This window comes from Protopterus annectens, chromosome 13.part0 (assembly GCF_019279795.1).
Source record: "Protopterus annectens isolate FY-2018-M chromosome 13.part0, PAN1.0, whole genome shotgun sequence".
NCBI lineage: Eukaryota > Metazoa > Chordata > Ceratodontiformes > Protopteridae > Protopterus > Protopterus annectens.
This window is the reverse complement of record NC_056747.1, coordinates 515,690,757-515,704,688: the sequence shown is the minus strand read 5'-3', so window position 1 is coordinate 515,704,688 and position 13,932 is coordinate 515,690,757. Positions and strand designations below refer to the sequence as shown.

General features: G+C 36.5%; 1 protein-coding gene across 2 annotated transcripts in view; it reads right to left on the bottom strand.

The window, feature by feature from the left end:
• The window catches only part of CLIP2 (CAP-Gly domain containing linker protein 2), a 1,185,433-nt gene that overhangs the window by 926,947 nt on the left and 244,554 nt on the right, over positions 1 to 13,932 (bottom strand). For both annotated transcript variants that reach the window (XM_044054144.1, XM_044054145.1), the window contains exon 2: positions 7,162 to 7,388. In XM_044054144.1, coding sequence (XP_043910079.1) covers positions 7,162 to 7,267 — 106 coding nt within the window. In that variant the 5' untranslated portion in view covers positions 7,268 to 7,388. The remainder of the gene's footprint in view (positions 1 to 7,161; positions 7,389 to 13,932) is intronic.

Sequence of the window (13,932 nt, the reverse complement as noted above, 5' to 3'; positions counted from 1 at the left end):
AACAAATCCCAATCCCTCTGCACCACACGCTCCAGAGACCTCAACCTCATTACCACAATCAACAGAACATGCTGGAGGGACAGGTTCATAACCCAGAGACTGCCCATGCTCTGGAATAGACTTCCCATACATGTCAAGCAGAGCACCTCACTGGCCCTCTTCAGGAAAAATCTTGATGAGTGGATGGGAAATAGAAGGTTCACCCTGGGAATCACTCCAGTGGCTCTACTTGATAGAGGCACTGGGAACTAACTTTGGGCGGCACAATGTTAGGGCACTTCTACGGGCTAGGCTTGTAAAGGCTCCAGGGCCATTAGTCTAGTACACACCTATGAACCTGGTCTTCTTTGTACAGAATTGAAAAAACATAACCCAGGATCAATAGTTCCTAAGAATTCAACAATAGGACTACAAACTGCAATTTCTAAAGTATCCAAAGTTCAAGGAAATCCTTTCTGTTCCAAGAGACCATCTCACCTTTTGAAGGATCACCTGGAGCAAGGAGGGTACTCAGGGCAGAAAAAGCACAAGTTTCTACTTAAGACTGTTTCTATGGTTACAAAAGGAGGACATACAGAGGTTCATCCTGGATCCATCATACTTAAATTTCTTGTCTTTCCAAAATTCAGAATGATGATCATTCAAGGCCATCTTCCTCTGCTATTCTCGCACACCTTTCTGTTCATACTGGACATCTAGAATGCTTAACTCCACACACTTATTACCAAGGACTACAAAATGTTTCAGCGGCTTGCAAGGGTGGAATTATTACAATTCACTTCCTTGCCCTTTGTCTAGTTTACTGCACTCAGGATCTCTATCAAATATTTGGCTCTAGTAATAGCCTTTTGCAGGACAAATGGCATTCATATTTACCAATACCTGACTCTCTTATCCAGGCAAATTCTCTAGAGGGAATACAAAGGGCCTTGAACTTTACCCTGATATGCTTCAGAAACTTGGGTCTTTCCATCAACCTGAAGCAGCCCGGCCTCACTCCAGAGAACAGCCTGGTATTTTAGAGACAACTATTCAATATAGATATTCAAAGAGTTTTCTTACCAGATGACAAGGTACACACTCTGACCCTATTTATGCTCAATGACCTGGAAAAGGGGTGTAATATCAGCCAGGGAGTTCTTCAGATTGCTGGGCTTTGTGGCATTTTGCCACTTGAGGGTGTCTGTAGCCTGAATGCACATGAAAAAGCTGTGGTCTTACCTCTAAAAAAGATGGTGCCAACATTTACAATCTCAAAGAAAAAGATCTCATAGTTAATAAGACAGCTTCAGCTCAACCCGAGTGTGCCCTTTAGAACACTTCAGTCTACCCAGTTCCTAGCCATAGCCTCTTCCAATCTGGCTCAGGAGCTCAAATGGTACCATTGCAAGCACACAGCACTTGAGATCAAGATACGAGGAAAAAAGCACATAAACATAAAGGAAATGCTGTCTGTAATCCTGGCTCTGGGAGTCTTCAGACAGATTTGGGAGAAAGGAGTCCACAGACAACAATAACACAGTGATGCAGTACATCAACAATCAGGGAGGAATTCACACATACAAAGTACTCATACTGGCAACATGAGCATGCGAGAGGCAGACATAACTTTCATAGGAGCTGATATCCCCAAGAAAATACTGAAAACATTGAAGCAGACAGGCTGAGCAGATCACAGACAGCTACACATGAATGAATGTTAAGTACAGTTCTCTTCCTATATTTGGCCAGAATTTGAGGTGCACCAGAAACAGACCTTTTTGTCTCACTATAAAACATGCAACTGAGGGAGTTCTGTCACTGAACAGCAACTCCAGGAATCTGGCAGATAGATGCATTCTCCCACCAACTGACAGGTCTGTTTATCTGGGCATTTTTCCTAAACAAATGATCCCCAGGGTATTACTAAATATGAAGGCAGACAGGCCAAAAGCTATTGTCATATCCCCCTTTTTGACACAAGCAACACTTGTTCTCCCTTCTACACTACTTTGTAGTGCAGAGGTGGAAAGTATTGCCTCAGTTTGAGGGCCTTCTCTCTCAAAACATATGGTCCTTTTTGTACTTCATATAGGACACCTTAAGGTTGACAGCTTGGACGATTTTCAACTAATCTCAGGCAGGCACATACATTCAGAGGACATGCTACATGTTATGAAGGAGACAAGAAAGATGTGAAGGTGGTGTCAGTAAATGGCCCTCTCACACCACTGAGATATTTACGCAGCAATGGTAGACAGTTGGCTGTAACCTAGGGTGGAAGATATAGCTCTGGATGTCAAGCAAACTCCTCAGCTACATGGGGACAGGATATCTCAATAGTAATGACTGCAACAGTGAACAGTACAATGAATATAAAGCATTAGCTTTCTCGTCCTCCTTACTCTTGGGAACACATCTGTTGCATGTCTGTTTTTTTGTATTTTGTTACATGCATCTGCAGTTTGTCTTGTAACTTTTTTACATTTTTGTTCAGTGTTTCCACTGTCAAAGCAATTTTAAACAATTTAACATATAAATTAACTTCATATAACAGTTATCAGGAAATAGAAACCTACCTATCCAACCTCAATCTCATTCTAAACCCTAAAAAGACCAAACTGATGTTTTTCACAAACAAACCAACCAGTCACCACTCTCCATCCATCACAATTCATTCCACCAATGGAACCGCAACTGAACCCACAGACTACACCAAACTCTTAGCTGTTACCATAGATAACAGACTGAAATTTGATATTCATGTTTCCCTGTCAATTAAAAAAGTTCACGCCAAACTTGGAACTCTCTACTGTGCTAAACCTTTCCTTACAAACCAAGCCAGACTAGCCACTGCTAGATCCAAACTTCTATCCACCTTACTCTACTGTTCACACGTATTCACAAACCTCCATAAAACAGTCCTTAACAACCTAGCATCCTGCTATAATAAAATTGCAAAATTTGCCAGCAATCATCCCCATAAATCTCATCACTGCTCTGCTCTCCAACAACTGAACTGGCTCGAGCTTCCCAACCTGTTAACACTGAACCATCTCACCTTTGCACACAAAATCATTCACAACCCCAACCAATGCCCTTCACTGTCCTCCCTAGTTAAACCACATGTCAATACTAGACCCCTTAGATCTTCTGACAGACTGATGCTAACAACAACCCAGTTGCACAACTACCATGGTGACTGTCTCTACTCTAATAAAATAACTAAGGCCTAGAATGTTCTCCCCCAACACATCCAAAACACTCCCAACTACTCTGCCTTTAAAACAACAACCAGAAAACATCTTAAATCAGGTGGTTGTGCTCCAGCTGCTCTCCTGGATAATAAACCCCTCCCAATCAACTTTTCTCATCCCCTCTCATATCAACTTTTATCCTACTTGCTCCAGCCCATTTTAGAATGCTAGCTTTGCAGGCTTCACTGACATTTTAAGTGGGATACAACCTATAACACTATTGACCCTCTCTCAAAATTTTACTTTGATTATCAACAATGCTAGCAGCATCTTAAGTTTTATCTGTCTGCTCAACTGGAATATACATGTATTAGTTTTGTATGAAGTGTATTATTACTGGAGTTTAATTTTATGATTTCATTGATTTTTATATTGTCTATCTGTACAATAACTGTGTGTGTGGAGCTTTTCTCCTCGGGTCTCAGCTGAAAACGGGCTCCATGGCCCAGTCGGACACTACCCGGTTAACAAATGTAAAATAAAATAAATAATAAATAAATCATTTATTACACTCACAAACCTGTACCTCAATATCTGCTGTCATGCTTCTCCATAAATAAGTCCTAAATTAATTTTCTCAACTCATCTACAAACTTAGTCACAGGATTAGTAAAAGTTGTTGTAAGAGAATCAAAATTATCAAACTTACCAGCCACACTTTTTTTCCTACAGGTTTCTTAGGACTGAGGGCATTCCTCATTAAACTGTAGGCTTCAGCTGTACAAAGACTGATAAGGTTAGCTGTTTTCTTGTCTACCTCCTCAGTCTCATTGGCAATAAAAAAACAAATACTTCATAAAATTTGTATGTCTGGACTTTCACACCAAATACAGTCAAACTACTAAAAATTCTTATTTCCCTTTTTATTTACTCCTCTTCAAAAATGGCACCTTGAATAGTTCCATAGTAGCAGCAACAGTAATAAGAAAACTCAGAAGGCAGTAAAAGAAAAGTAAACAGGAAAAAGAACATGATCCAGATATTATAAACATGTCCAATTATGTTTAAATGCATCACCAATGAACTTTTACTTTGTAACATAAAGAACGTCTGAGGGCATATCATATGAATGCACAAGATATGATAAAGTATGTCTAATGACATATCATATGAATGCACAAGATATGATAAAGTATGTCTAATGACATATCATATGAATGCACAAGATACGGTAACTACAATTTTCAATATCTAAGATACTCTCCCCATCCATAATTGTTTGTACCACTTCTAAGACTCTCCTATCTGGGTTGGTTCTAATGCAACATGACTGAGGCATGGTCTGGATGAAGTATTAGCTACAGCTCTGCTTTTATATGCAGGTGTGCCATTGTCTGGCATATTTAAGCACTCAGACAGGAACATTTTATTGTTTTGGACTTTTTAAGAATTCATATGCCACGGTGGTACGGCAGTAGCGTTGTTACCTCACAGCAAGAGGTTCTCCCGTTCGATTTGCAGCGTGGCTTGGGAGTGCCTTCTGTGTGGAGTCTGCATGTCCTCCTTGTGGTTGGGTAGCGTTCGAAAGACATGCGTGCGCAAATGGGCGTGCCTTCATTGAAGGTTGGGCGTCGAGCTGGCACCTCGGCGTTTCGCAAAAATCTACTGCCAATCATTAGCGGACCGGAGTTCCGCTGTGGCGACCCCTTACCGGGAAAAAGCCGAAAGACAAACAACAACATTGCTTTTTTCCTTAATATCAAAAGAAGGTGTGTCAGCAATACTTGCATGACCTAAACAACTAGTTCATTCTGTGATTTTACTGTGATCTGTACTGCCTTCTCTCCATGTTTGCTTATTTCTGTTACTGCAATCACCTTTATAAAGACAGAAGGAACTCCTTTTATATCTCCTGCAATGTAAATCTTGACATGCTCACACACTTGTCATAGCTCTCTATGCACCATGTGTTCCTGTGGCTACTACAATAACCAGGCAGTAATTAACATCAGATTATGAACTTTGTACATACATTAAGAATATTGGTAATTATTGCTCTCCATTTCTTAATAGTCACACCTCTTTTTATTCCAGCAGGCACACACACACACACACACACACACACACACACACATACATATATATATATATATATATATATATATATATATATATATATATATACATACACACACTCTCACTTTCCTTTTTGCATTATTTGGACTTACAGGCTTTCTTATGAACTTCTCTGACATGGAGCCTGTTTTACTAATTACCAGTGTAACAAAGTGAAAACTGATTGCTCCTGGTAGCCTATAATGCCTTAATCCTTGGTGCGCTTAAAATATCTGGCAATAAAGCATTTAGACATATAGCTCGGGATCATGTTCCTTTTTATTGACATATTTAGGCCATCTTGGCACAACAGTTTTCTGATGCCTTCTAAATCAATGTTCAGTTCTCATTGATGCAATAAACAGAACTCTACAGTTCAAATATTTGTTGAATCCTGTAGTTAGAAGCATCCACTGATTCTATGAGTATGCCGATCAGAAATTGTTACTATATGTGCTCTCTGCACTGCATCCCTACTTATCGTGTGACTCTGAGCAAGTGATTTAACCAGACACCGCTTCTGGGATGAGTGTGAAAAAGGTCTATGGGGAGATCAGTGCTCTACCCCAGAAAACAAATTCAAGTTTGAAGTAAATACATAAATAACTTCACGAACCCCTTTTTCAATGAGCACACCCCTTTCATGGGTAATATGTCTTTAAATGGACATTAAACATCCATCTGTTTTCCCTGTGCAGTTATGACCATGTCTGTAAGGAAATGATTCTTGTCCCTCCAAGCCATAACACTAGGCAGCATCTTTAATTCTCTGTCTTTCTTTCTTTCCTGATGTCTGCCTTCCTAAAAATGGAATCTCATCAATAATGTTTTCTTCATCACTGAGGTGCAGTGTCACCATCTTGTGCATGCGCTCTGGGGAAGTTCATAAAATTGTACTTAGTGTTCAAGGGTGGTGGCAGCCTCTGTTACCACTGAGTGGGGTATTTAGTTGTACAAATCCTGGATAACTTTGTCTGAAAATAAGCAACCTACACTTTTAGCCTAAAGAAGTGCCTGCAGATGGGACAACACAACGTCCCCTAAAATGCTTCCCTGAAGAAACTTGCTCTGTAAATATTGTGCTACACAACTCAGAATTGTCAACCAAAGGTTTAGCTGGCATTTTCAAATAACCCATCTTATTTCACAGGTACTCTGATTAAAGAATTTAAGGCTGCTTGAACCATTACAGGATATCCAGACTACAGAAGAAAATATCACTTGCCATGCATCTGTATCTAACAATTAATGATGTTATCTCACATAATTTTACTGATCATTTAACAAAGTAAGTAGAAATTCTAATTTTTCTTCAGCAAATTCACAATTAATCAATCTCTAACGAGCTCCATTTTTGGTAAGCAATTGTTAAGACACACCAATCTCCAGATTTAAAATTATAGTGGAGAAATGAGCAAGTCATCATCCCAAACAAACATATCATGTGTCTAATGAGCAAAAGTTGACAGTAAATGAATAAGGCAGCACATTCAAATGCACTCGCAGGTGTTAGTATATATAGGCAGCACCCAAAATGAATAGGCAGTGACCTCCAAGTAAACAAAGTAGCTCTAAAAAAGTGATTTCAAGTAAACCTTCAGCAACTGCAACTGAAAAGGCAGCATTGCTAATGAACAAGCTGCATATACTATTGAACAGGCTACAAAATGGACAAGCAATGACTCCAAACAAGCAGGGAACAAACCAGAATTAACAGACAATGAATCTAAAATAGCATTTAGGAAGTCTCATGTGACATAACACGATATACAAACATAACAGTGAGCTGTAATAGACAGTGAGTGACCTGCAAAATGTATTAAGCCCCAAACAGACCCTCTGTGTACCAAAAATTAAAACTTATTCTTACCTTCTTTAGACCCTGTGGACCCTGAACTGACAGCTGAAGAACGACTTCCAGGGCTTGAGTGCTTTGTCCCTCTGCCTGGGATTTTAAGTCCACTTGGTTTTAGCATGGTGATATATTATCTCTATCTCCAATTATCCACCACTGCCTTTCTTCTCCCAAAGAGTTTGACTGCTGCCACCCGTGTCAGGCTGCCATGAGCTCAGTGGTTGCTAACATTTTCGCATATCCTATTTAAAGACCGCAAAGGTAAGATATTAATGACATCAACCAGTTTCATGCATACATTCAGCATCTAATAATCAACAGGGCTTTGTCAACTGTTCATGTTACTATACAAAAAGAACTGTCATAACACTGGCATTCATGTCACTCATTTCAAAAGAACAAACGTGGCATACAAGTAAGCTATTCTTTATACTGTGGACTCAGTCATATGCTCACAAGATCGTGTGTTTACTGACATTGTACATGTACTATACATGGCATATACTGCTGGATTGTGTGCAGTAAGGTTATCTTGTTAGCACATGTCATTTGTCTAATTTAATTCTGCACATTCACTGTGGACTACTGTTTACTAGAGGTATTGATCCATAAGGTCCTGATATATCACTTTCAAATTAAAACATATTTATGGAAGAAGTAAGCCTTCACGCACTCCTCATGTCGGGGGGCTTCTCCCCCAACAATCCCTTACATTACCATTCTCACTCTGAGATCACTGCAACTCAGGTGAAGAGCAATCATTCACCAACCTTACAGTAAGGTGTATTTAGTGAAATGGGAGCTTACAAACATCTCAGCAAAATGTAGAGGGCAAATACAAGAGCACAATTCAACAGCAATCATCCATGCTGTGCAATCTCATGCCCAGCAAAGTTAACCTTGAGTGTCTGAGGGGAACCCATTACACATCCCAGGCTCTGGGAAAAATGGGTAGAAAGAGCATAAGCTTGTTTTAAACTTGAAAATTTAATATTTCACTTTCCTTAGACAATCACATATATTATCATCAGATTTTTTGCTTTGTCTCCAGATTTTTTCTTTTTACCCTAATAGAGTCCTCTTGACGATGGTCTGGATTGATATCTCCCCCTCTTACCCACATATTATGCACAAGGTCCCTTCCTCAGGGCAGTCAATACATTCTACTTCCTTGCATGTGCTCCTGTCTTCAGTAAAAATCTTTATTAATTTGTGTTATAATCTACTTGGGGAAGAAGCAGCAGAAGACGTACTGTTGCGCAAGTTAACTTACTGTAACAGTAGATCTTCAAACAGATCACTGTTACAGTAGCTTAAGCTGTATGGGTTATATCTATCAAGGATATGACAACTGGCCAGCTTTCAAAGCTTCATGACACCTTCCATGTGCCCTAACCTCTGAAGGGCTCGAGTAGAGACACAAAGTCAGTGGCTAGGATGCCAGACCTATAGAGATTTATATACTCAGAGTATGAGAGGCTACAGCCCTGACTATAAGGCATACGCTAAGAACACAATATAATAAACATACACACCCGGGGGGGGGGGGCAAGACTCGGGTATCTTTACTGCAACACAGATGTAGTCAAACATCTACTGTTATGGTAAGGTAATTCACACACGAGAGGGAAATATTTATTGATGAATAAATGCTTAAATGTGAATTGTTTTATACATACATATATATATATATATATATATATATATATATACATATATGTGTGTATGTGTGTGTATGTACATACATTATATATATATATATATATATATATATATATATATATATATATATATATATACATATGTATACACACACATATAAATATATATATATATATATATATAGTGATAGATATGAACAAAAATAAATAATGAATAAATACATAAATAAGCACTATTTATTGCAGATACAAGAAATGTAGCTTATTCATTAGGAAACTGACAAAGAGAAGATGGAATAAAAAAGATGAAAGATGATGCTAAGCAGAATTCCATTTCAGCGGGGAGGGTTTGGCATAATGGTGAAGGTGTTTACCTCATATACATAAGGTAAAAGGTTTGATTCTCACCTTTGGAGGTGGGAGGTTGACATAATGATTAAGTTGTTTACCTTACAAACATAAGGTGCAGGGCTTGATTCTTAGATGGGGTAAATGGCTAGGCTTAAAATGGCCCAAAAAGGCAGTTAGCCTAGTACTAAACTATGAACCTATGAGCTGTTCAAGATGCTGAAACTGCAGGGCAGACTACCTGATACTGATGGAATTATATATAAAGGCAGTCAAATTGTAACACTAAAAGGACTTGGGAGAGATATGTTGAAAAAACATATCTGTGGAGGACACACTGGAATTGAAAAGTATAAGAGAAGGGCTCATAAGGTATTGTACTGGTTAAGAATAAAGAAATACATTATAGACATCAACTTGTCCAACATATCTTTGATACTAGCTCAGTAATTCTAGTGAGCCATTAATGCCTCATACCATACTCGAAAGACTTTATCAGAAGGTAAGCACTGACATTTATTACTATCTTTATCCAAAAAAAGTGCAAGCTGATGTTTAGTAACAGTAAAAACTGTATCTGTATGCAGAAAATCCATTTTCTCTAGCCGTGGTATACATACAGAGCTGTTTATTGACAATGGCTGCATTTTATCAAAGTCACTTTCAGAAGCTTTGTAAAGGAATGGGATTTTTTTTCATATCACTGCTAGTACACATTTTCTACAGTCCAATTTTTTTTATTCCTTTCTGACAAGACCAAGACAGATGGGTCCTCTATCTGCATCCAGTCAACTCCATTTATTTCATGGTAGCAGGACCAGGAAATCCCCAGGCTAGGTGACGGACCCATTCATTCCTGCCCTTCCATCACTAATCAGATTATCAGATTCATAACAAGTCAGGTGGTGGATAATAGGCCAATTAGCTCCTCCTGTGATGTGCCCTACCCTCTCCACTGGTGGAGCACCCCACACACACACACCTACAGTTGCTCTTCTGAGCTCCTATGAAGCTGCCTTCCAAGTCAAAGTGGGCCTCTACACACTTTGTTCCCCTCAGCTTACTGTACAAATTGCACACAGCAGAGGGGGCTCACTGGGCTTGAGACCCACAGGGTGGGTACTTAGTGCTTCTGCAAGGTGTCAGCCATGTGATAAGCCAAGAGTGTGGTTCTTCACCTGGTTATTTTCTAACTGGAAGATAAATTTGTTCTAACTTACCTATAAACTATGATCTTAAGATAAAAGGTGAGATGGTGAGACAATTCAGAGAACAACAAAAACTGAAAGAAAAAGTCTAATTTTTATAGATGAAAATGATATTTTTACAACCGGCAAAGGTGACAATGTAAGACTCAAAGACCCAATTAACATTTAGGCAAAGAAAGGTATTGTCAATGAACAACTGCATGAAATAAGAATATCGATCAACAAAATACAACAAACAAAATGAAAAGTCAAAACCAGAAAACCAAGATCAAAGTAATGTGAGCGCTTTCATTCTTCCTTTTATTACAACAGAACTTCATCAGACTAAAAGGGTTCATAATAGCAAGCATGGATAATGAAAGACATCTTTGTTAAACCATGCAATAAAATTTTAGTCTCACAATTGAAACAGAACCTGGCAAGCAGAGATTTTTCATTTATCATTAGAGACAGTGTAAATCAAATTCCGATCTGTTCTGATGTTATATTTTTCTTTTAACTCATTCACTTCTCTAATATTTTTTTAGATTGACTCCTTTTCTGTATTCTTGCAATAGTGATACTTCTTTTCTTTACTGTTTCTAGTCAGTGCTTCCATGCTGGGGATTTATTTGCTTCCAGACTACCCTGCATGATTTGTTGATGGGATGGTAAATCTGAATGGTTAGAAAAAATGTGCCTCAGATTGGAAGAGACAAAACTCTCTTTTTAGAATATGGAGACTGGTGATCCCTTTTCAGGAAGCATTTTATTTTCAAGCAGGAACCCACGCATAGGGGGCAGCAGTCAGTTTGCCAAATTGCTTAACCATTTGAGCTATGCCCCCCCCCCTTCATTTTCAAGAGGGATTTAAACTACTACAAACTAAGAGTTTTAATATCTTTTTTTTTTTCAAAACAGGTTTATTGTTTTAACATATAAGAGAAATATCATAACAATTTTATACAAGTAATTAAAAATAGGTATTATTATAATATTCAACAAAACAACTAAAGTATTTACAAAGACATCCACTACAATCAGATCAATTAATTAAACTAAAATATCATGCTATTGAAATTAAAATTTTTTTAACAAATTTTGTAAAATATCCCATACAATAAAATAAGATGTTTTTCTGTTTGTTCTAGTCCTAATTGTGTTTATTTCCATATGGCACACTATATTCATAACATTTTTAAATTCATTGAACGAAGGAGGTGTATCTGAAATCCAATTTCTAGTTATTATTTTCCTAGCCACTGCTAGAATAGACCATAACAAGGGAAACTTAACCTTTTTAATACTTTGAGGTACAGGTGTGTTGAATAATATAAGAGATTTAGAAATAATTAAATTATCTGTAAAAAGAGCCTGCAAAAATTCATTAATTGACTTCCAGTATTCTTTCAATTTTATACAGTCATAAAACATATGAGCCCAGTCAGCATTAATTTCTACATTACATCTCTTACATAGATTATCTTTATTATTTATTTTATTCATCATCAAAGGTGTATAAAAAGATCTATGTAAAAATTTCCATGTATAAAGTCTCTAGACAATGGAAGACATAGTTCTATAAGCAGATTCCAATATATATTGTTTATCTTGTTGACTTGGTGGGTCCCCATTAATAGAAGTGAAATAATTCCAGTATGAATCTACACTGTAAAAAGTTTCTTGTCTGATAACTTTATGTATGTATGAAAGTTTACCTTTATCAGAAACTTTATGTTGTAAATTTAATATCAAGTAATCAATCAGTGTTGGAATAGATTCTTTAACAGTTATAGACATTAAATCTATTTTATTAATGAGATGTTGTCTGGAGGTCTGAACCTCTAACCAGCAAGTTTCTCTTAGATCAAATTCTTGTTTTAAGAAATCTAGATTTTTAACTTTATTATCAGATATCAACTGATACCAGTACTTTAGATCATTATCTATAGCTAAATGAGTTCCTTCAGAAGTAGATGACAAAAGCATACCCTGAGTATACATTATAGGAAATACAATAAAATTCCATTCCCTATACTTAGGGTGCATGAATATAAAGTTACGATAACTAATAATAATATTTAATGGGTAACAAACCATATGTTTAGGTGTAATAGGTGAAGTACAAAATTCCTTTAGTAACCATAACATGGAGTTATTTACAATCATATTTTTATGTGTTAAGGAGATTTTCATGAAGTGTATACTAATTAGCTCCCAATAATCTTTCCATTTTGTGACATATGACTGATCTATTAATAAAGTAATAACTTTTACAATAGAAGAGATAGTATATAAATTAAAGTCTGGAAAAGAAATACCCCTTGAGACCAGCTATTAGTATGTTTCTTTAATGCAATCCTAGGTCTATTAGGTGCCCATAAGAAATTTAACATTAGTGTGTTCAGTTTCTTGATAATTATTTTGTAGGTGGAAGTATTATTGATTGTATTAAGTATAAAATCTTGGGGAATATTATCATTTTAATAATTGTAAGTCTCTCCTCCATAGTAAAAACATATTATTCCAGGTATTAAAAAGATTTTGTATATTAAGAAAACAGGTATTATAATTATTATATATAATAGATTTAATATCTTTAGATAGTATTATACCTAAATAAGTTATCTGACCTGAATTGGGTACATATTTAGTAAAATCACTAATGAGAATATTTTTTCGTGTATATATAGGTAGTATTTTAGTTTTTCTTCATTGAATATTAAACCAGAAATACTTTTAAAATTCATCATGTTATCAAATAGAGACTGTATAGAAGAATTAGATCCTGCTGATGTAATTAGAACATCATCTGCAAAGAGTTGAATTTTGGATGTTGTATTTTCATCTATTTCAAAACCCTCTATGTCAGTACTGTTTCTGATCAAATTAGCCCAAGGCTCCATTACTAAAGTGAATAATAGTGGAGAAAGTGGACATCCTTGTTTTGTACCTTTAAAATGGGTATTTTTGTGAAACATATGTTCCTACCTTAATATAAGCCAACGTTCCTTTGTATAAATGTTCAATTAGATTTACAAATGCATCCGAGAAGTTTGTGCACTTCATTAAGGTAAACAGATAGTCCCAACTTACTGAATCAAATGCTGAACTTATATCAAGACTAATAAGTGTTAAATCTTTCTTTTTCCTATTTGCAAAATCTATTAATGTTAAAGTTCTTCTTATATTATCAAAAGTATTTCTATTTACAATGAAGCCTGTCTGATCTATATCTATAATGCTGGGAATGATTGTCTTCAATCTATCAGCAAAGATATTCATAAACATTTTATAATCAACATTAAGTAATGAGATGGGCCGATATGAAGAACATCTAGTTGGATCTTTATTAGGTTTTAAAATTGGCGAAATAAATGTATATTGCCAAGATGGGGGGGTTATTAACTCAGTTTGGGCCAAAATAAAAACCTTATGTATTAATGAATATGTATTTTTAGAAAGGATTTTATATATCTCTGGTATAATACCATCATTACCCGGTGCTTTGTTTAATTTAAGCTTATTTATTTGTGTAATAACTTCTGTATATGAAATACTCTTGTCCAATAGTTTAATCTGTTGTTTAT